Genomic DNA, 23,155 nt, shown 5'->3' on the forward strand with positions numbered 1-23,155 from the left:
CTATAATCCGGGCCTTTTCAAGGCGAGAGTGACTAGACACTTACAGGGCAGATGTGTACCATCCTAGGCTGCATCTCACTTAACATCAGGTGTGATTGCAGACAAAAACCTGTTATAAAAAAACTGAACTATGAGGTCATATTTCTGCCACTTCAATTCACTATTTAGAATGAAGAATAGAAATATCCGCAGCCTCTCTTATCCGACTTCTAATAAATGAAAATGGTTTCCAAAGACCAAATTAACCCGGTTCAACTGTTTAACCGTTAGAATTGATCATTCATTAGCTGCAACGGTTAGCATCGAGTTAATGACACAGACTGTTTAAACTTGTAGTTAGAAGCTGTTCGCTCATTTGCATGTGATCTCTTGGTGATTTATGCTAACCTGGTAGTTTAGGTAAAGTGATAAATGTTCATCTTGTATTTGTTTTGCCTAATTAATTGCTAATGATAGATAATTTGGAAGTATTGTGCATAAATAACATAATTTTACTCGTAATACTCATGAAGTTCTGTTTCTGAGTCACATGTACGAGTATGTTCCAACCACTATGGCATATCCAATAGCAAATGTCACAATGTTTGTCTATATTTACCTATTGCTATTAAGAAACCCATCATCGTAAGTAAGTACCTTAGATTAAAAATAATTTTCATAGCGAATGTGTTCCATCTATTTGAGTAGTCTGGTTTTTTACTTGTATATTGCCTCCTGCTTGCACCTACAGCTTTATGTTTTTCTAACAAGGGGTTAGTAGTATCAAACAAAAATGTCTTAGGCTCAGTAAAAAACGTCAAAAGTCTGTCAAACTCCATACAAAAAACACCGGTTATGGTTGTAGCTTCGGTTAAAGTAAAATAGTGCAACTCATCCTTATTAATTGTAAGAAATAAAAACATAAATTCACCAAGCACAAGTTCTACCTAACGTAGGTTATACTGCTACCTAAGGTACCTAAGCTTGAATGTAGACTACCTTCATCGATTGTGTTTTAAGTCCAATTTATCTTGCTTAGAATCGCACAAGAACAATCTAAAGTAGATATTAATCAACCAACTACACTGCCAATACCTGTTGTCCGTACTTTGTATCATTAATATCATTGTTTTTAGAAGGAAGCCTCGCATCATTAATAATTGTAATAAATGAGTTCGGACGAGACAAATCGTTTCTACGTTATCTAAATTAATGATATAGACTCTATAATGCTATTATTTCATCTGAGCCCCTGGAAACCTAATCGAATCATTAAAAGTAACTTTAGTATGGTAATTTTTTATTAATTGCTGAAAGTTGTCGAGGAGGAAAATTGTGTAAAAACACTTCCATTATGAAGGTCAAAAGTAAAATAGTAGAGCACGTGTGTTGACCCGCGATTTTTTAAATATCTTTGGACAATTTCACACAGTTGCCATCTAGCCCCAAAGTAAGCAATTGCTTACTTTAATTAATTAATATGCTTGTGTTATCGGTGCTAGCTTAACGGAAAAAGTTAAAACCATAAAGAATTATTGCTGGCAAAACTGCCAGCAACGTGTTTTTTAGCATAATGAAATCGAAATTATATCATAAAACATTATTCACTTACTTTATTTTATTGTGTGATATTGAGCGTTATTACTTTTAATTCATTGGGTCGAAAATTGACTGCGAACACACCGAACTTTCTCATTTTGTTCCAATAACATGCGACAATTTTATTTCATGTTACAATATTCATGTTTTACAATAATATTCGCTAATTAGCACCCAGCTTGTTCCTAATCATCTCTCGAAACAGAACGATGTTCTTCGCGTTTCCCTTTTGGTAGAACTCTTCTTCCGAGCACCGCTTCAACCAGGCCGTTAGCTTCGGGTATCTGAAAATAAATTAAAAGAAATACAACCTTCACCTTAGGGCCACCGCAGACATGCTGCTTTAAGCATCGGCGAGCGGCGATTTATCTTCTAAAAATTAATGCTTCTAAAAAGCGGCTAAATGCTTATAAACGCTAAACGCGGCAATTGAGTTGCTTTTCAGAAGCTCAACACAGCGTCTGAGGGCTTAGTGTGAGTTTACTTCAAACGCTGTCAAAATTTTCATAATATTTTTTTAACGCCCTCACTAGTGAGGACGTTTGATGTAAACTCACACTCAGCCCTCTGAACGTTACACTCCGCACGCATTCGGATGGCTAGTTGCTTCGATTTAGTATCTATGTTTCCGATCTAGCATCGGGGCAGTCGTTAAAATACGCGATTCCAATACCGCGTCCGAATGCATGAAGTAACGAATTTGCGATGCTGCATAGATAGAAGTCGCTAAAACGGGCAATTTCGATACTGCGATCAAACTCAGAAAGTCGCCTAAACGTAAATCGGCACTCAGCATCGATACAGTCGCAAAATCACCGATCGCCGATCCTAAAAATAGCATGTTTGCTATTACCCTTAGCTGTATCATTATAATTTGTTCTTTCCCAATTTTCTGCTTTGTCCCAACACAATAAGGTTCACAAACGTTAACCTTTTCAAGTTCATTCATGTTTTCCAATTTCCTACTTCCAAATTTTGTTATCTTTGCAGATAAGGGCCATTATGGACTTAAAGCATTCAACGGTTTTGGCAATAAACAACTGGATGGTGACGTTTTGAAGATTTTACTGCAAATAAACGGGATACGGCTGAATCTGAACAAGAGTAATATGAATTTGTTTGAGGATTGTTTGATATGAAACACTAATGAGATTGTTCTTACTTTGTTCTGGAGTCATCTAAAAGTGTCTGAATGCCAAAAGTTGTTATTTTATTGATTGAATAAGTATTGAGTTGAGAATTACTAAATCTTTGTTGTTTTCGCTTGTACACGTCCCAGTATAATGTTAACCCTACCACTGCTTCGGGAAAATATTAGGGCTGAAGTGATCTGGCATCAGAAAATAATTGAAGGGGTGAGTGGACAAAAGTGTTATCTGACAAAACTGAAGAATCGACTTTTTTTTATGAACATAGGTTTTAAGTGATGATAGAATCGACTAATGAGCTCAAAACACGCAATTTTGTTACGTGTCAAACCTTAACAAAGGTGTTATCTGACAAGCATTCATACATTTCAGGATTCAAATGTGGTATGAGCAGATTAACATTTTCAAACACTCATAACTCATTTTGTTAGTTAAGACCTTTGTCCACTCACCCCTTCAATTGGTATTTGTTTCAGCTAAAAGAAATTCACTGATCAATTCAGATCGGTCCAGTGCTACCCGCATCCAGGTACTTCCCGCGATCTTCACTAGGTCGTCGGGCCACCTAGTGGGGGGCCTGCCCACACTACGTCTGCCGGCCCGTGGTCGCCAGTCGAGAACTTTTCTGCACCAGCGGACATCAGGTATACGAGGTATGTGCCCCGCCTACTACTACTTGATTTTAGGAATTCTGTGGGCTATGTGGGTCACTTTGTTTTTTTGCGAATCTCCTCATTTCTGATTCGATCACGCATCAATTACAGAAAATGTAGTATCCAAAATAGTCTTACATTTCCTTGTAAATTGGTCTAATCTCGTTCATAGAGCTGATGGTGGACACACAGCAGATGTCGGCGAGTGTGACGTCATCGCCAGCTAGCCAAGGTGCTGTGAGGAATTTCTCCATAAAGTCGTATGCTGCATCAATCATAGCTAGATGTTCTTCTTTGAAGCCGTTTGCTCCTTGGTAGAGGAGAGGTATCTGGAATCAGAGATGTGAACATTAATAGTAACTTATTTGGGATTTTTTTATGTATTTTTTGAAATAACTATTCGAACGTCAGGCCCCTTAAACCAGTCTGGCCAGCGGCCAGCGTAAGGAGTATAGGCTAAATCCTCCATTTGCTATTATTAAATCAGAGAAAGTCATGTTTCTGCAGTGAAGACTAAAATGACTTGATGATTTGTAATCAATTTAACAATCCACATTTCTTAAAAATCACATAACAGTTTTTTTACATATTATGATGGCGTTCGTGGGAGTCAAAAGACATGAGAAATGTTTAAAAGAAGCCTAGTTGTTTTAGTAAAGTGATGAAGAGATATTAATATACCATCTGTATTTTTAGTTTTTCTATAAATTTTGACTTACGCAATGTTAGAACTCAACTGACAAAGTGCATGATTAAGATAAGCTTCACACATAGAATGCTGATGACAAGCTAATCTCTTTTAGATCGGTGTAATATCCGCCAGTGAACGTTGCAGATAAGAAATGCAGGTAAGGGTCTACTCTACTCTGACCTTTGGGAGTAGGTTTTGATAATGTTTTACAACTTCTTTTTCACTTTCTACTCTCCTACGAGTTAGAAAAAATATGTGACGAAAAAAAGTCCAACTAGTATAGGTCTCATCATCATCATCATCATCTCAGCCATAGGACGTCCACTGCTGAACATAGGCCTCCCCCAATACTTTCGATGTTGATCGATTGGTAGCGGCCTGCGTCCAGCGCTTCCCTGCTACCTTTATGATGTCGTTGGTCCACCTTGTGGGTGGACGTCGCTCGCTGCGTTTTCCGGTACGCGGCCTCCATTCCAGAACCTTGCTGCCCCATCGACCGACAGTTCTGCGTACTATGTGCCCTGCCCATTGCCACCTTCAGCTTGCTAATCCGTCGGGCTATGTCAGCGACTTTAGTTCGTTTACGGATCTCCTCATTTCTGATTCGATTTCGTAAAGAAACAATGTATAGGTCTAGCAGAGGTTAACTCTGTCAGTGCCTGAGGTATGGGAGCGGCACGGGAGGGGTGACATTGACATAATTTATGACGTGTCAGAGCATACAAATCTGAAGCATAATATCTGAAGTCTCGCTGACTTTTGACGTCTCAAAAATACACTCCCGTGCAGGCTGCTCCTATAACTCAGACACTGGCTGAGTTAAGCGCTAGACGTATCGTAAAGCTAGTATTAAATAAACTGAACTTACAACGGTGGTCTTCAATGCTACAAACAATACACTGCTGTCAAAATGTAGCCGTTGGTCTATGAGTGCCCTTTTCCTAGGCTCTGTAGGGTAGAGCCTGTCATCTTTCCCATATTTGTTGACCAAATACCCGCAGATTGCGTGACTGAAAAATAAGGTAAGCCTTAGATACTAAAGAAGGAATTATTCGCGTATACGAAAAGATAAGTCATGTTTCTTTACTCAGTAGCTAAGAGACGTACCTATTTAATATAAAGGACGCAACTCTAGTTAGGTTGTTGGTGTATTCAATATTTGGTATGTTTGGATCGGTCTTATAATTTTGATTTTAGTTACTAAGTGAAGTCTCAACTACAATAAATTGTGTGATTTTTTATAACCAAATAAAGTCTTACCTGTCCCAAATAAGAAAATCGTCGTCTATAAGGAGCGGCACGGTGTGCTGTGGGTTCATCTGTAAATATTATTTACAATAAATAAACAACTGCTTTTAGACGATCTGCCTACGAGTAAGTCATACGTAACCAAAGGTCATAATTAGTCAAGCAGCCACGCAAATTTAAAAGTTAATGTTTATAAAAGTAACTCCAAAAAACAAACCTAGGTAAATTAGAATTCAATTTACAATCCCAAAAATTAAAGTCTTTCATTGAAATCTCTCGTAAGGTGAAGTTCGCTTCTACCTTCGGGCTGATCATCACCTTTCTTAATGACATTCCAGCCTAAGAACTTTTCCATTATACAAGAATTAAAAGTGTATAATTCAGATTCTCAGATTTTATTACATAGTTAGTTACTTAGTTCGTTACAAGTCGATCTAATAGAAGCGTGTTAAATACGTATATTGTTGTTTTCTTGGGCTCTCCTTCGGTTCTACCTTCAGATTGATCATCATTTTCCATCAAATGAGATGCAGACTAAGAGCTTCCTCGTTGTGGTTAGAAAAAGTTGTCAGAATGTCAATGATCCTATATGGCTTGTCTATGTAAAAAGTCTCATCAAATTACCTTTATGTATTCTTCGGTGAGGTGTTCTCCAGCTGGTAGGTACACGTCTATGAATTTAACGTCTGGTATGTTCAAAGCGTAGATGGTCATGAAGACCGACCGGGAAGGCGGGCTGGTGTCCTTTTTGTATAGCGTTAATCCCATTTTTCTGGAATACCAAAATTAAATAGTAAAATTATTCGTTTGAACCGAGTTCCGTCCACTGCTGGACAAAGGCCTCCCCCAAGGATGTCCACAATCACTGGTCCTAAGCTGTCCGCATGATGATTCCCGTGAGTTTCACCATAATATCACCGGTCAACCGAGTGGATGGTCTGCTTATACTACGTTTAATAATAGTAGTAGTGGTAGTAAATAATATAATTAAAAGAGTAAAGTAAAAACTAAAACTCAGTAAAACTCATTTATTTCTGTAAGTAGGCTTTAAAAAAGCACTTTTACACGTCCCAGTATTAACCCTACCACTGCTTCAGGACAATAAATGGGCCAGTGCTGAGAAGAAGCAGCGCAAGAAACTCAGACACTATTGTCAGCCTCTTTTTCAAAGGTTTACAGGTTTTCAAAATACATAGTTAGTAAGTACTCGTATGTATGTATACGATACATTAAAATAAATATATTTTTTACAGAATAACCTACCTTACGACAAATGAAACTTTTGTTCAAAAACTTACCTTTCTGTTTCAATTAACTAAAAAACTAACACACGTAGTTACGATATAAACTGGTAAAGGCGTTTGATTGTCATGGTCAATAGGAACTTGTTGTAGTATGCCGGTTAGACTAGAATCATAATTTGAATAAACCAGTATAACGAGCAGGCATGGGTTAATTTAAATAAATAAATAAGTACATAGTAGCTGGAGTGAGTTAGCATATTTTTTTAATAGTTTTTTTAATTACTTTGGTAAGAAAGGAAATTGACTACCTTTTGTACTTTCTACTCGTATTTTCTTTGACTAATTTTAGAGAAACTTAGGCTGAGTTGCACCATCTTACTTTAACTTTAACAAACGTCAAAAATCTGTCAATCTCCATACAATAAGCACCAGTTGTCATCATAGAAATTACCGTTAAAGTTAGGTGGTGTAACTCAGCTTTAGACTACATTGGTTGGGTTTTTTGCTGCGCATGTGTTTACCACATAGTCGAGCGGTGGCGGGGTTCGAACCCGCGTTCCTCGGATCACGAATCGGCCTGTCCGACCCCTTCACCGTTCGGCTATCGTGGCTTCAAAACTGTTACCTCATATAATTATTAGTGACTTTGTTAACAGCATTTTTAGCAAAAAAAAAAGGTTATGAAAAAATCCCAGAATGTTTATTCAAAGGAAATTCTAAAATGTTCAATTGTTCAACTCTAATATGTAAAAACTGGTATAAAAACCTACACAACCTGGAAAATAAAAAACAAAGTCTTCGCTTTTAATTTATTTTAATAAATACAGTGTAAACAATCACCTACGTGAAAACATTTTGTGTATTCGTTTAGTGAGAAGTGATGATAAAAATGCTCTCAAATATTTTGAATTAAATTTTTGTGCATGGTCTTTAAGACTTTTTGGTGGTTTTTTTTAATGTTTTTAAGCCAATTTGCTTTTAACTATTTGTCCTAAAAGTTGTGCACCGGCTTCGTTTGCTTTCAGGTAGAATTCTTCTGTAGAGCAACGTTCTAGCCAGGCAGCGAGGTTTGGGTACCTGAAATTAAAATTTTGGAAGTTACTAAAGTGTTCTTAATTTGTCGATTAATCACTAAATGGTCAAGTGAGCAGTGCCACTATGGTGTTCGTGTACCATGATATTTTCTTGTAGGACAATTTTAAGACTTCTCTTAGTAACAAAGCCACTAAAGAAAATAAGTTTTCTTAAAAATTTGGTCTCTGATCATCATCAGGTGATTTATTGTCCGTTGCAGTAGAATGCCTATACTTCCCATCCCGACGGGTTGGGCCTAATGTTTGTATGGAAGCCCATAGTCGCCTTTTATCAGAAGTGTTAACTTCGAACTCCTCCTAGAGTCTTCTGATTAATTTCATTGCGGGTCCAATGATAGTTTAACTTTCCCCTGGGACAAACTGACCTTCACTGGTTGGGTTTTTATTGGCGGTCAAGTTATAGATCCTTATAGACAGGAGTTGCAGCGGTGGGAACTAGAGGTGGGAAAATTCCCATTTTATCAGAGGTGGGGCATTCTACTCTGCCAGAACCACAAGGCTCACGAGCACAGTTCTCCAATGTAAAAATAAATTTATTTTTTATTATTACTTACTTATTGTCATCAATAGGCACCAAAGCGTTTAGAGAGCTGATGGTAGCGACGCAGCAGATGTCAGCAAGAGTCAGTTCACTGCCAGCCAAGTACGGTGAAACTGATGCCAAGAACTTGTCAGTGAAGTCATATGCAACGCTGATCTTCTCAAGGCCTTCTGGCTTGAAGGAGGACTCGCCTTTGAATAATACTGGTTCCTGGAATAAATTTTAAAGATGTGAATAAAATAATTCGAAAAGTCCAATTTTTTAGATAAAATAAATGGGTAAACTTTTGAAGGAATAATTAAACTTGAAGAGATAGAAGCAGATGTTCAAAATTTGGGTCAATCAATCATCAGTCCTGATATCGGTGATATGAAAACTGATTATGCCATGCTCGGCGTTTCTACACGAGATCGCTACAAGGCAGATGTACCATCCTAGACTGCATCTCACTAAACATCAGGTGTGATTGCAATCAAATACCTGCTTTGTGCTGCTTAAAAAGATCGAATCTAAAGGTTGCAGGAAGGATCTGGATGCAGGCAGCTACCAACCGGCCAATAACAGCAGGTGCGATTACGGTCAAATACCTGCCTTGTTCTGCATAAAAAAAAACTGGAAATCACTGGGGAAGGCCTACACGTATATTCAGCAGCAGACGTCTTGTGGCTGGAATGATGATGATAGTGAAATTATTACCACATTGCCTCGAAGAGCTGGGAAGAGAATGCCACTGTCAAAATGGAGTCTCTGGTCAATCAGTGCCCTCTTCTTCAGATCAGTAGGATACAAAGCGTTGTTCTCGGAGTACTTGCCGACCAAGTAAGCTGTGATGGCGTGGCTGTAACGAGAAGTCATTCAACTTTAATTTATTTAAATGTTTTTTCTTATGCAGAAGTTAACTGTCAATGAAACACATACTATTTATTTTGACGCTATGTAATAATAGCTATGAATTGTGTGGGAAAGTATTCATTACAAAAAATATTTGTGCATAATCTTATACAATGGTCTTCGTGTAGAGCATTGGTTCCCAAACTTATTTGAGTCACGCCCCCTTTCGACCATACAAAAAATTCCGCGCCCCCCCCTCCTCCAGTCAAGATTATTTATTGGTCGTATCGAGCAGTCTGGAATGCATTCTCTCAGCGGTCGCAGGTTTCATACAGATGGCCCGCGCCCCCCTTTAAAGGTCTTTGCGCCCCCACTTTGGGAACCAATGGTGTAGAAGTCTGACTTTGGTCGGCGATTCTGTGGCGATTCGGTGTTTATTTTATACAGGGTGTTTCTTGTAAGGTGTCAAGCCGAAGGCAGGTGATAGGTGAGGACTAGACCTATCGATTTCACCCCATGTATGTTTTACGATTTTTCATAGTTTAGAAGTTATCGTTAATTTTGTGATTTTTTCAAATTGTATGACCCAGTAGGCTTTAAATTTTTTTATCTTTTTTTTGGGTCGACTTTTCTCAGATTTCTTTTTTTTGACAGATTCCCTATTAATTGCAGATTTTTGAAAAAAATAATCAACTTCCTATCTTTGATGCAAGATACAAAATTTTTGCTAGAAACATAAAAAATATGCTTTTAGCGGAACATTCTAAAATTTTCAACTTAAAAGTTTGAAAAAAAAAGAACTTCCATAGGTCCAAAATAATTTTAAAAACTGCGCAGTTTTCTGAACTTTCATAATAACACAAAAAAACATGTACTTAATAGGCCATTATTTTCTGTAATCGCTCCACTAAAGTGGTAAGTCGGAGATTCCGTTACATGTTTTTGACTTTCTTAGGACTAAGTAATGTTTGCAATCCCTTAAGTTTACGTTATGTAGAACACATTTAGAGACAATAACTGAACAGAAAATTTTTTTATCCACAACGAGGAAGCTCTTGCCCTTCATCTGGTATACAATAGGGAATATGAAAATATTGATGAACTGCGGACAAAGCTGACTGAAGCACAAAACCAAATTAAAATGAAGAAGAAGGTTTTACGAAGAATTTTTTTGCGTCGTTGTCGAATGTGCATTCAGGTCAACGGCGGACATTATGAACATTTACTTTAAATTAAATCATTACACCCATTTTTGCTCTCTCTCTCTCTCTCTCTCTCTCACACACACACACACACACACATACACACACACACACACACACACACACACACACACACACACACACACACACACACACACACACAAAGTCTTTCCCTTTCTCTCACACTCTAATATGTAGGTATATCGAATTTAATCGTAAAGTAACAACCACCACTGTGGTCTAGTGGTAAGGCCACCATATTTAGGACAGCCAATTCCTCTGTGGTTTAGGATTCCAAGTGAAGCTCGCTGATCATCCATCAGTTTTCATCAGGTCAGATGAAGGGCAAGAGATTCCTCGTTGTGGATAAAAAAATGTTCTGTTCAGTTATTGTCTTTAAATGTGTTCTACGTAACGTAAACTTAGAGAATTGCAATCATTAGTTAGTCCTAAGAAAGTCAAAAACATGTAACGGAATCTCCGACTTACCACTTTAGTGGAGCGATTACAGAAAATAATGGCCTATTAAGTACATGTTTTTTTGTGTTATTATGAAAGTTCAGAAAACTGCGCAGTTTTTAAAATTATTTTGGACCTATGGAATTTCTTTTTTTTTTTTTTACTTTTAAGTTGAAAATTTTAGAATGTTCCGCTAATAGCATATTTTTTATGTTTCTAGCACAAATTTTGTATCTTGCATCAAAGATAGGAAGTTGATAATTTTTTTCAAAAATCTGCAATTAATAGGGAATCTGTCAAAAAAAAGAAATCTGAGAAAAGTCGACCCAAAAAAAAGATAAACAAAATTAAAGCCTACTGGGTCATACAATTTGAAAAAATCACAAAATTAACGATAACTTCTAAACTATGAAAAATCGTAGAACATACATGGGGGTGAAATCAATACGTCTAGTCCTCACCTATCACCTGCCTTCGCAAGGCTCAAGGTCACCCAAAGAGCGATGGAGCGTGCTATGCTCGGAGTTTCCCTGCGTGATCGAATCAGAAATGAGGAGATCCGTAGGAGAACCAGAGTGACTGACATAGCCCGCAGAATCGCTAAAATCAAGTGGCAATGGGCGGGGCACATAGCTCGAAGAGCTGATGGCCGCTGGGGCAGGAAAGTTCTTGAGTGGCGACCACGAGCTGGAAGACGTAGCGTGGGCAGGCCTCCCACTAGGTGGACCGACGATCTGGTAAAGGTCGCGGGAAGTACCTGGATGCAAGCGGCGCAGGACCGGTCTTTGTGGAAATCCTTGGGGGAGGCCTTTTTCCAGCAGTGGACGTCTTTCGGCTGAAACGAACGAACGAACGAATGTTTTTTCCCGCTAACTCCCGTTCCCGTGGGAATTTTGCAATATTCTGTTGTAACTAAGCTTTAAGTTTACTAAGGTACCTGCATGCCAAATTTCAAGCGTCTAACTTAAGCGGTTTAGATTTTTCATACAAAAGGATTTTCCCGCTAATTCCCGTTCGCCCGGGAATTCCTACGTATACTATAACCTGCCCAGGAGTATGAAGAATAATTGTACCAAGTTTCGGTAAAATCCGTCTAAAAGTTTTTGTTTCTATGGAACATACAGACTGACAGACAGACAAAAATTTTACTGATTGCATTTTTGGCATCAGTATCGATCACTAATCACCCCTCGATAGTTATTTTGAAAATATATTTCATGTACAGAATTGACCTCTCTACAGATTTATTATAAGGGAGAGTCCGGTAATTTGGACCAGTTTTTTTCAATACCATTTTACACATAGCGTCGGCTGATTGCAAGAAGTCATTAACTACAAAAAGTCATTAAGTGTCCATACTAGCATGGCGACATTGGCCGCGACTTATACTATATTATGCAAAAATCGCTAAATGGATATCTGCCGTACTTTGGAAGATTTATTTTTGTAAAACTTGATAAATCCAGTTTCGTCAATTTTTATAGCATTCAAATAATTATTGTCCATTAATGATTTTGTGTCGTAACATAGTCGATACACACTTTGTTTTGACTAACTGCCAGAACTTAATAAAGATTTATAACGACTTTTTGTGTAAAAAACTTTGGAACCAAATAGTGATAAAATCTGAGTCATGTCTACAAACTGTTTTCGAGAGTCATCACGAACCGTCTCGCGCGTAGGTTCGATGACTTCCAGCCTCCCGAACAAGCCGGATTCCGAAAAGGTTATAGTACCATAGACCACATCCATACGCTGCGACAGGTTATACAGAAGATTGAGGAGTATAACTTGCCACTATGCTTGGCGTTCGTGGACTATGAGAAGGCCTTCGATTCGATTGAGACTTGGGCAGTGTTACAATCTCTCCAGCGGTGCCGTATTGACTATCGGTATATTGAGGTGCTGAAGTGCTTGTACAAAAACGCCACCATGTCGGTCCGAGTACAGGAGCAGAGCACGAAGGCGATTCCACTGCAGCGAGGCGTTAGGCAGGGAGATGCTATATCTCCGAAACTGTTCACCGCTGCATTGGAAGACGCTTTCAAACTCCTGGAATGGAAAGGATTCGGCATAAACATTAATGGCGAGTACATCACTCACCTTCGGTTTGCCGACGATATTGTGGTCATGGCAGAATCGTTGGAAGATCTTGGCACAATGCTCGAAGACCTTAATCGAGTTTCCCAACAGGTAGGCCTGAGGATGAACATGGACAAAACGAAGCTTATGTCGAATGTCCATGTTGCGCCCTACCCAGTTTCAGTTGGGAGCTCAACTCTCGAGATTGTTGACAAGTATGTCTACCTCGGACAAACGATCCAGCTAGGTAGGTCCAATTTTGAGAATCCAACTCGGCTGGGCAGCGTTCGGGAAACTACGTAACATATTTTCGTCCAAAATACCTCAGTGCCTGAAGACGAAAGTCTACAACCAATGTGTGCTACCAGTGATAACTTATGGCTCGGAAACGTGGCCTCTCACTATAGGCCTTATACAGAAGCTGAAAGTTGCACAGCGTGCTATGGAGAGGGCTATGGCTATGCTTGGTGTTTCTTTGCGAGATCGAATCAGAAATGAGGAAATCCGTAAACGAACTAAAGTCGCTGACATAGCCCGACGGATTAGAAAGCTGAAGTGGCAATGGACAGGGCATATAGTACGCAGAACTGATGGCCGATGGGGCAGCAAGGTTCTGGAATGGAGGCCGTGTACCGGAAAACGCAGCGGACGACATCGTAAAGGTAGCAGGGAAGCGCTGGATGCAGGCCGCTACCAATCGATCAACGTGGAAAGCATTAGGGGAGGCCTATGTTCAGCAGTGGACGTCCTATGGCTGAAATGATGATTATGATTGTTTATTATATTATTTTAAACGTAATTTAACTTGATTTAACATGTATCACGGTAATCCGATAAAGTAAAAAGTAATTACTCCTTGTTTTGTTATAGTTGGCCGTCAGTCAAAAGACATTAACTTCATATTTTGATTTTTTTAAAATACTGTGTACGTTATTTTGAAATGCCAGTAACTAAAAATGATTACTAAGACTTATTTTTATGTATCGGCATTTTCATTGCGGCGCTACCTATTATATATTTTTTTAAATGGCTTTTTTCTCTCCAAACTTCATTAAGCTATTTCTCGAAATCATGTTTCTGCTAGTTAATGACTTCTTGCAATCAGCCGACGATAGGTTTGTTTTGTTTTTGCTAATGTCAATGGTATATAACAAAATAGAAATCATTCAACTTACTGATATATTTAGCACAAATCAACAAAATACGAGTTCCGAGCTTCGGTCCAATTTAGCCAACCGGTTCGATAATTTGTACCACAGGGTTACTAAATTGGATTTCAATAAATTTCAAGCCTATAAAAAAACTATGGCAAAATATTATACGATACATTCTTAACAAATTAGGTAACGAAAAGGACCAGTAGTTAATAACATAGACAATCGATATTGTTTTACACGTTATCAAGATTTTGAGTACAAATCTTGTAATTCCAATTATCGTAATGTACACTTGTACTTAATCTTCTGTGCCAGTTTTTTGCTTTTATTTATTGTTATTCTAACATAAACTATGCTATTATAACTTCAAAATATGATTTACTAAAATTTTTTCAAAATCCTTTGGTAGAATTCCATACAACTTGATGTGGTACAATTTAACCGACTAGGTGATAGTACTTTTAAAAAATCGGTAAAAAATATAGCTTATAAATACCGAAAAATGTTTTATATAATTGTAATCCATACTAATTTGCGCTTCTAATTAATAAACTAGAAACACTGTGTGATAAAATTTAACAAAATTACAAACTAAACATGTTTTCTCAAAAGTTACTTGAAAACAATGAAAAAAAACTTTTCAAAATAAAACACACGTGTTAATTGTCACGGCAAAAACCATATGGCCAATATTCAATGAATTTAGTTGTGTATCGTTGAGTGTTGCAATTACAGACATTCAATAAATACTTTACGAAATATGAGGGTGGTACAATTTATCCGGCGGTACAATATACCGAACTCTCCCCTAAGTAGGTATAGATTTGAACAACAAAAGTTGAATGACATCTGATAACTTTCTGAATGCTTATCGACATCCCGTATGAATAATGTTATTAAATTAGCTTTAACATAGTTTGAAATTATATTAACAATAGTATGTATGTATTTTGCTATAAATAAAGAATTTGAATTTATACCACAACACAAGAAGTATCAGATCAAAAGACGATGGATGATAATAAATTAATCGTTTTATTAGTCCAAGTCGCATTGCATAATTTTTATTGCTAAATTGCGTTATCGGGCTAACGCATTTCTTTTGGTTTCTTTAAAAAACTACATACCTACTTGTTATACATCATAAACTCATGTTTAGTTAAATAAATTACCTATCTAAATAATAAATTACAATGCTATCCCAAAACCTTTACTTGATTTATATTTGAGTTTCCCGCCCTGATCCGTTTTGTAAATTATGGCTGACATTTTATTAGTTTATTGATTTCCTATTTCTAAAACTAATAGGTTGTAAAATTTATTTTCAATTAAAATTATAATGCTTACGGTCTAGTTTATGTAAAGTTTTTTTTTGTTATTATTGTACCCTCACAGTTTCTTACCTACCTAATAAAAATAAATATTTTTTATTATTATTACAAGCTTTATATTGACTTCACTTGTTAGTATGGGTGTGGGACAAATCTTGCAACTGAATTTAAGACCAGTTCTCCTCAACCGATTGAGCTGAAATTTGGTATACTTATGTAAATACAATGACAATGCAGTGTTATGGTACCATTGAGCTGGTCTGATGATGGAGTCAGGAGGTGGCCATAAGAACTCCTAAACGAAACGGCGGAAACTCATCAAGTTTGGGTTCATTGGATTCGACTTCCCGAGCACTTTTATGCTAAATGATGAACAGGCCCAGATATTGAGATAGTTACAACTAAAAAGTATAAAATAAAATTATAAAAAAAAAAACTTTTTCAAACAATTTCGAATGCTTGTATCGCGCATGGAATTTATTCCTCTTTTTTTCTGTTTGCACTACAAGCTTTCGAAATTCTTTGAACCTAGCATACAATTATTTTTTTCGTTTTAGTACAAAGAACTGCATTTTAGGATAAAGCTTGTTTTTAAAAAAGTTTTTTTATCCATAGCAATAGCTTTTTCCTGCGGCGTGACATTGACCTCAGGTGGAATTGTGTAAATCAATCGTAATCATTGACAGTTCATAACGTAAAACAAACAAACGATAAAGTCAGTAAATTTTCAATCGTTAGATATCTTTTAACTATAAGTACCTTGTATTTTTGCCTTGAATGTAAAACGTCGTGATAATAGTTTTGATTTATTTTCTAAAATTCGTGTTTATACGACTATTAATATTATGTAATAATGGTAGATTATTGACCATTAAGTGTTCGTGAACGTGCATGAGTGTAAATAAATACGTAGGTAAATACCTCCTATCCTATTACAAGTTAAATAAGATTGTACAATGTTTAGATTATGCAGTTATTCAATTAAGGTAAACGGCTACTAGTTCGTGATAGTACGTAAGTTCGTAAGTTTTTTTTCTAGCTCAAATAATAAGCAATTGGAATATTATTTATAAAAATTCTTCATTACTACAAAAACTCTATTATTTAAGCTATCTAAAAAACCAAGTACCAACATTGTGGCGCCAAAAATGAGAACAATACGAAGCTTCAAACTCTCAGAGAGCTAAAAACAGCCGTGCGGCTTGCAAAGGTTATTCTCACCGTAAGGTTAGCGCTCCAACTTCTTAAGCTTATAAAAAGGCGAAGGAACGTCCATTTAAATAAAACTTGTAATAGTGGTTTCATGTGTTCCTTGACAATGGATTTGGCTTAGAAAAAAGTTATATGAAAACGTAGAATTCCTTTAAAATTGCGATTAATTGACTCACGAAATAGCGTACATATTATTTTTCGGGTGTCCCCTATTTCGTGACACTACCGATTCAAGGATATTATGGATAACATTTTGATGCTTGTTTTTAAATAATTATTTATGATAATTTAAATGTAAGTTATGAAACAAATAATTCATATATTTAAGTTTCTCATGACCTAAATTCGGTATATGTTTCGTTCACTAGAATTTATATGACACGAGTTTGAAGTTCACATATATGACCAATTTTAAGATAAATTAGCATAAGTAGTACCAGCATAATTTTGGTTTTATTTCGATTTGTTTTATTTATCTTTGTTTATTTGTATTGTATATGGGATAGATAATAGTTAATTGACACATTTTGACAATAATTTATGAATTTTACTTGGGGAATTTGGAATAATCATTATCACGAAACAAGGAACCGTATCATTGTTACCTTTTTCCAAGTTCGTGATATATAAATGTATGGTGTTAGGTACTTTTATGACACATAACATTAAAGAAATCGTCATATTTTTTAGTTTTTAATACTTACCTACCTAAGAAATTAATTAATTACCTACTTACTTTTTATTATGAGTCATTGGCGTATCTGGGGTTATTTTCAGGGGGGGGGCTACCCTCACTTGAAACAGCTCGAGGGGTGGGATTATGGGGAGAAAGAGGGGTGGTTACAAATAACAAATCAAAATTTTATGGCTACAAAGGGGGGGGGGGGGGGGTAAGTCCCCCCCGCATTTGTAATGGTTATATAAATATTTTCACATATCGCTAGAAATAACAAATCAAAATTTTATGTGTACGAAGGGGGGGGGGGGGTAAGTTTCCCCCCCCCCCTACATTTCTAATGGTTATATACATATTTTCACATATTGTTAGAATTAACAAATCAAAATATTATGCTATACACATTATTTCTTATGAATATTTCAGGTAAGTAATATCATCAATTTCACATAATTATTTTATCCTAAATTTTTATTATCGTTTTTAAATTCATTAAACCCTTAATTATTATTAAAATATCCTAACTGGATGCATAAAACCTTATCCCGAAATAGGGGACATGAGTTCACGAACTTAGAAACAGAGCAAAATTTTGTCACGAAACAGGATCCAAACAAGAGGTCCGCAGAACAATTAATATAAAAAAAAGTTCAAACTATATAACTATAAATTATGTATTAACTTACTGTCAAAAGACCAAAGTTTAGCATACAAAAGCTTTCATACTGATATCATGCTTGGTTATTTTTAAATAAAATGTTAAAGTCGTAAGAGCCTTAATATACCGAAGAAGGGGGCACTTACCTTAATACTGTATACTTTGCGCCGGTACTTAGTCTTTGTTTCAAATTAAGTTTGTACACAAAAGATAAGTACATTATTGAATTGATAAATATATCTAGTCTAATAGTTTCTACAAAATGAAGTAAAATAATAACTGACGTTTGAAGATAAAACCCAAGAAGTTTACCAGAAATCTAAAAAATGTCAGCAGTAAGTATATTGATTTGATAGTCCTAAAAATTTATGTGAAGCGATTTTTAAACAATTAAATGCATCATAATCCTTTTTATCATTAAAGCACGTACAGAGTTGAAAAAAAGTAAACGTTTTTACGTAAAACCACAAAGCCGAAATGCAAAACGCAGTAAGACAACAATTCTAAAAAAACACAATACAAAAAATTACCTTGGTACAAAAACACAAACACAGGACGATATCACTGCGCGAGAGCAAACTTCTCAATGGAGTAACCGGTTGGATAAAAGTACATTTAACCCGGTCTCAATTATATATGACCTTCACAGCAAAGTGGATTTTAAATCAATAAATCTAAGGTTCAAAGTCGAACGATAATTGGAGGCGCTGTTAAATATGTATATGTATGACGTGTGCTACGCTGCAAAGTGGGAGTGGATTGTATGAAGACCATTGCAACTGTCGAGTATAAATTGATACGGGTGAAGCGTAAAAGTTGCTAACTGCAAAATCACAGTTTTCGTAGACATGTTAACGAGTTGATAGGCGATGATTCGGATTTTTTGGTGTTTTGGTCGTAAATGTATCTAGAGACGAAATAAATTGAATATTTCTTTAAAGTAAAAATAAAGTCAATGAATTAAGTAGTAGAGTAGCTTTGGTTGGATATTTTTTTTGGTATTGGATAAGATTTATGTGTAATTTATTTTTATGTAGCCTAAGTTTAGTGCTTACATTATTTTATTTCGGAGTCCTTTTGCTTTAAATATAAAATTAAAATACATGCTTGCATTCTATCTAAGCAATAAAATATTCAGTTAAAGGACAATGACCAAAAGTGGTCCAAATGTCCACCACTAATGAGACCTATATTGGCTTATAGTCCATTAAATAGAGATTAACTTTCAGTATGGGACGAAAAAAAATAAGCTGTCAGTAAAAAGTTATGCCCGTATGAAAAATTGTAGTAGTTTACGCGCTTATTCTCAGGAACTACTGGTCCGATTTGAAAAAATATTTTTGTTATGGATAGCCCATTTATCAAGGATGGTTTTAGGTTATATAACATCACCCTACAACCAATAGGGGCGGAGCAGCGACCACCCGTTATCTTAATTTTGTTATCTTTGCAGATAAGGGCCATTATGGACTTAAAGCATTCAACGGTTTTGGCAATAAACAACTGGATGGTGACGTTTTGAAGATTTTACTGCAAATAAACGGGATACGGCTGAATCTGAACAAGAGTAATATGAATTTGTTTGAGGATTGTTTGATATGAAACACTAATGACATTGTTCTTACATTGTTCTGGAAACTTCTAAAACTGTCAGAATACCAATAGTTGTTTAGAGTTTAGAGTAGAGATTTCAAAATTTTTATGGCTATAACTTTTACACGTCCCAGTATAATTTTAACCCTACCACTGGCACGGTTCCCACTACGCTGGCTCGTCCGGCAAATCTGCCGGTCCAGTAAAACCCCCGGAAGGGCTAGTGGCAGTACAATTATATGAAGCTATTCACATTATCCCGGATCTGACAAGCTAGTGTGTGTTATTTTTTTTATTGACCCATGCATAGTTAAAAAAAAATCAGAACTTTCTAACTACAAACAAAATAATAACAGATAAATTATTTGAATTACAATATGTCAATAAAGATAATGTCAGTAAATATACGTCAGTTATTCGAATACAGTCAAGATTGATTTTAATTAATGTCAGATTAATATTAGTACCTACCACAGAATACATACGACAAACAATAGGTTAATGTCAGATAATCTTTTACCGAGTAAAAACATTTGTCAACTAATAAATTAAATAATTTTCTATTAAATAATGTTCCATTTAGCTCTCTCAGTTGAGCTGGTAATTTATTAAATACGACTGTGCCCATAACAAAACAGTTCCGACTATACAATGCAGTTCTCACCCTGGGGTGTGCTAGTTTGTTTTTGTGTCTGTCGCTAAATTTATATTGATCTTCAAACTTGATAAATAAGTTTGGATACGTTCTTACTTTCTTGTGGGATCTGGCGTAATGTGAACACTCTGTCCGGCGTCCGGTTTCCGGCAAATTTGTCGGTCCGGCGTAGTGGGAACCGGGCCTATCTTGGCCTAAGAGGAACCAGCAACAAAGTAAGCGCTCCTGCACACGACGGTCCTGCGCCTTTGCACTGTTTATGATACTGATACCACATTACTTAGCGCTCTACACTGTTTATACGCGCCGCATGAAGCCCGTTGCCGCGCCGCCGCCGCGCCGTCAAAGCCGGACCGGTGAAATTATGCTTTGACGGCGCGGCGGCGGCGCGGTGGCGGCGCGGCAACGGGCTTCACGCGGCGCGTATGAACAGTGTATGGGCGCGGCGTCGTGTACAGGAGCGCTAAGTAATGTGGTATCCAAAAAATCTTACGTTTCCTTGTCGATTGGTCTAATCTCGTTCATCGAGCTGATGGTGGACACACAGCAGATGTCGGCGAGTGTGACGTCATCGCCAGCTAGCCAGGGTGTTGTGAGGAATTTCTCCATAAAGTCGTATGCTGCATCAATCATAGCTAGATGTTCTTCTTTGAAGCCTTTTGCTCCTTGGTAGAGGAGAGGCATCTGGAATAAAAAGCGAGTAAATTGATTATAACTTATTTGGGATTTTATTATAAGATAAATATTACGAAACAATATTTAATGCTAATCAAAATAAAATATGCAAGATCGACCGACAAGGTGGACCGAAGACCTCATACCTCGACCAACCGGCCATTGTGGAAATCATTGGGGAAGCATTTATACCGCTTATAAACAGATTTTATAGCCTAACATAGTCTCTTCTACTTATGTGACGAATAACCATCAAACTAATAAAGCTACTATAAATAGATATTGACAAATAGAACAATTTGTTGTAAAGGTGATAAAAATGTGAAAGATAAGTTTAAAACAATTTCGAAACCAGCTCTAAAGGGCAGAGTAGACCCTAACCTGCATTGCTTATCTGGAACTTATCTGCAACGTTGACTGGCGGATATTACGCCGATCTAAAAGATATTAGCTTGTCATCGGCGTTCTGTGTGTGAAGCTTACTCGTATCTTAATCATACACTTTGTCGGTTAAGTTCTAAAATCGCGTAAGTCAAAATTTGTAGAAAAGCGCTAAATGGACGGATACCACTTTGAGTACCCGCCCAAATTAGCACGAATAGCATCTGGTCTATTCCACTAAGAGCACCTATCGATATACAAATTTTAATTCCACGAATATCACCAGCCCAAAATATCGATCGGTGCCCTAATTATAGGCCAGATGCTATTCTAGCAGGTGCTATTTGGGCGGGTGCTCAAAGTGGAATAAGTCGGTAAATGCAGTCTATGCTATGTGACGAAAAATGGTCAAACTAGTAAAGCTAGTAATAATAAACAGACTGAACTTACAACGGTGGTCTTCAATGCTACAAACAATACACTGCTGTCAAAATGTAGCCGTTGGTCTATGAGTGCCCTTTTCCTAGGCTCTGTAGGGTAGAGCCTGTCGTCTTTCCCATATTTGTTGACCAAATACCCGCAGATTGCGTGACTGAAAAAGATACATTCCATGGGTGTCAAATTGGTTATCTGGAAGAGGTCACTTTCTAGCGATAAGACCGCAAATTGTTTCGATTCTATTTTGTATTTATTGCGATTTATAGTCACATTCTCAAACGACATTCAGACTCAAGTACCTACTATCGATTAGAATTTATGCTTTGGTTCGGTCTTCTAATTTTAAAGTTAGTTGATAAGTTAAATCTCAATCAAAGTAAATAATATAATGATTTTTATTTATTTATAAATATAATAATTGTAGAATAATATAATATTTCTTTATTATTGATTTTGAGTAGAATTTACACAAAACACCTATAGTTATGCAGAGCGTTGTCTCTTGGCACAGGCAATCATACGCCTAAAAGGAGGCTTCGTCTATTAGTATTTAAGTAAGCCTTTATAAAGAAATAAAGAATTTTGAATTTTTGAAATTTATTCAAATATTAGGGTCTTACCTGTCCCAAATAAGAAAGTCGTCGTCTATAAGAAGCGGCACGGTGTGTTGTGGGTTCATCTGTAAATAATACATATAGTTTGAAAATAATTATAAATAATAATTTTTTTGACGATCTGCCTAACAGAACGAATAATTTATACGTAACTAATGGTCATAATTACGAGTAGATAATTATGCAACCTTTATGAAAATAACTCAAAAGAAACAAACCTCGCGGCCTTGGTAAATTCATTTGACATCATTGACATCTCTCGTAAGGTAAAACTTGCTTCCACCTTGGGCCTGATCATCACTTTCCATCAGGTGAGATGCAGGCCAAGAGTTTCTCCGTTGTGGTTAGAAAAATAATGTCAATGGCCTATTATATTGCTCATCTATGTAAAAGCCTCATCAACTTACCTTTATGTATTCTTCGGTGAGATGTTCTCCAGCTGGTAGGTACACGTCTATGAATTTAACGTCTGGTATGTTCAAAGCGTGGATGGTCATGAAGACCGACCGGGAAGGCGGGCTGGTGTCCTTTTTGTAAAGCGTTAATCCCATTTTTCTGGAATACCAAAATTAAATAGTAAAATTATTTGTTTCAACCGAGTTCCGTCCACTGCTGGACAAAGGCCTCCCCCAAGGATGTCCACAATGACTGGTCCAAAGCTGTCCACATGATGATTCCCGCGAGTTTTACCATAATATCACCGGTCAACGGAGTGGATGGTCTGCTACTACGTTTAATAATAGTAGTAGTGGTAGTAAATAATATAATTAAAAGAGTAAGTATGTATGTGTACGATACATTAAAATAAATATATTTTTTACAGAATAACCTACCTTACGACAAATGAAACTTTTGTTCAAAAACTTACCTTTTTGTTTCAATTAACTAAAAAACAAACTAACACACGTAGTTACGATATAAACTGGTAAAGGCGTTTGATTGTCATGGTCAATAGGAACTTGTTGTAGAACGCCGGTTAGACTAGAATCATAAT

The 23,155-nt window shown here is 36.7% G+C and overlaps 2 protein-coding genes across 2 annotated transcripts; both read right to left on the bottom strand.

Annotated features, from left to right (window-relative positions):
- Positions 1-1,277: 1,277 nt before the first annotated feature.
- LOC135081619 (glutathione S-transferase 1-like) lies at positions 1,278-6,694 on the bottom strand. Its single transcript, XM_063976366.1, has 6 exons — positions 6,617-6,694; positions 5,943-6,090; positions 5,331-5,389; positions 4,939-5,080; positions 3,518-3,708; positions 1,278-1,862 (listed from the first exon to the last, which is right to left on the bottom strand). Exons 2-6 carry the CDS (start codon positions 6,084-6,086, stop codon positions 1,742-1,744), a joined length of 657 nt encoding a protein of 218 aa, XP_063832436.1. The 5' UTR covers positions 6,087-6,090; positions 6,617-6,694; the 3' UTR covers positions 1,278-1,741.
- A 665-nt stretch (positions 6,695-7,359) lies between these two features.
- On the bottom strand, positions 7,360-23,112 carry LOC135081891 (glutathione S-transferase 1-like). Its single transcript, XM_063976673.1, has 8 exons — positions 23,030-23,112; positions 22,569-22,716; positions 22,168-22,226; positions 21,560-21,701; positions 20,547-20,737; positions 8,894-9,035; positions 8,211-8,407; positions 7,360-7,639 (listed from the first exon to the last, which is right to left on the bottom strand). Exons 2-8 carry the CDS (start codon positions 22,710-22,712, stop codon positions 7,525-7,527), a joined length of 990 nt encoding a protein of 329 aa, XP_063832743.1. The 5' UTR covers positions 22,713-22,716; positions 23,030-23,112; the 3' UTR covers positions 7,360-7,524.
- Between the last annotated feature and the right edge of the window lie 43 nt (positions 23,113-23,155).

Source organism: Ostrinia nubilalis, chromosome 20 (assembly GCF_963855985.1).
Source record: "Ostrinia nubilalis chromosome 20, ilOstNubi1.1, whole genome shotgun sequence".
Classification (NCBI taxonomy): domain Eukaryota; kingdom Metazoa; phylum Arthropoda; class Insecta; order Lepidoptera; family Crambidae; genus Ostrinia; species Ostrinia nubilalis.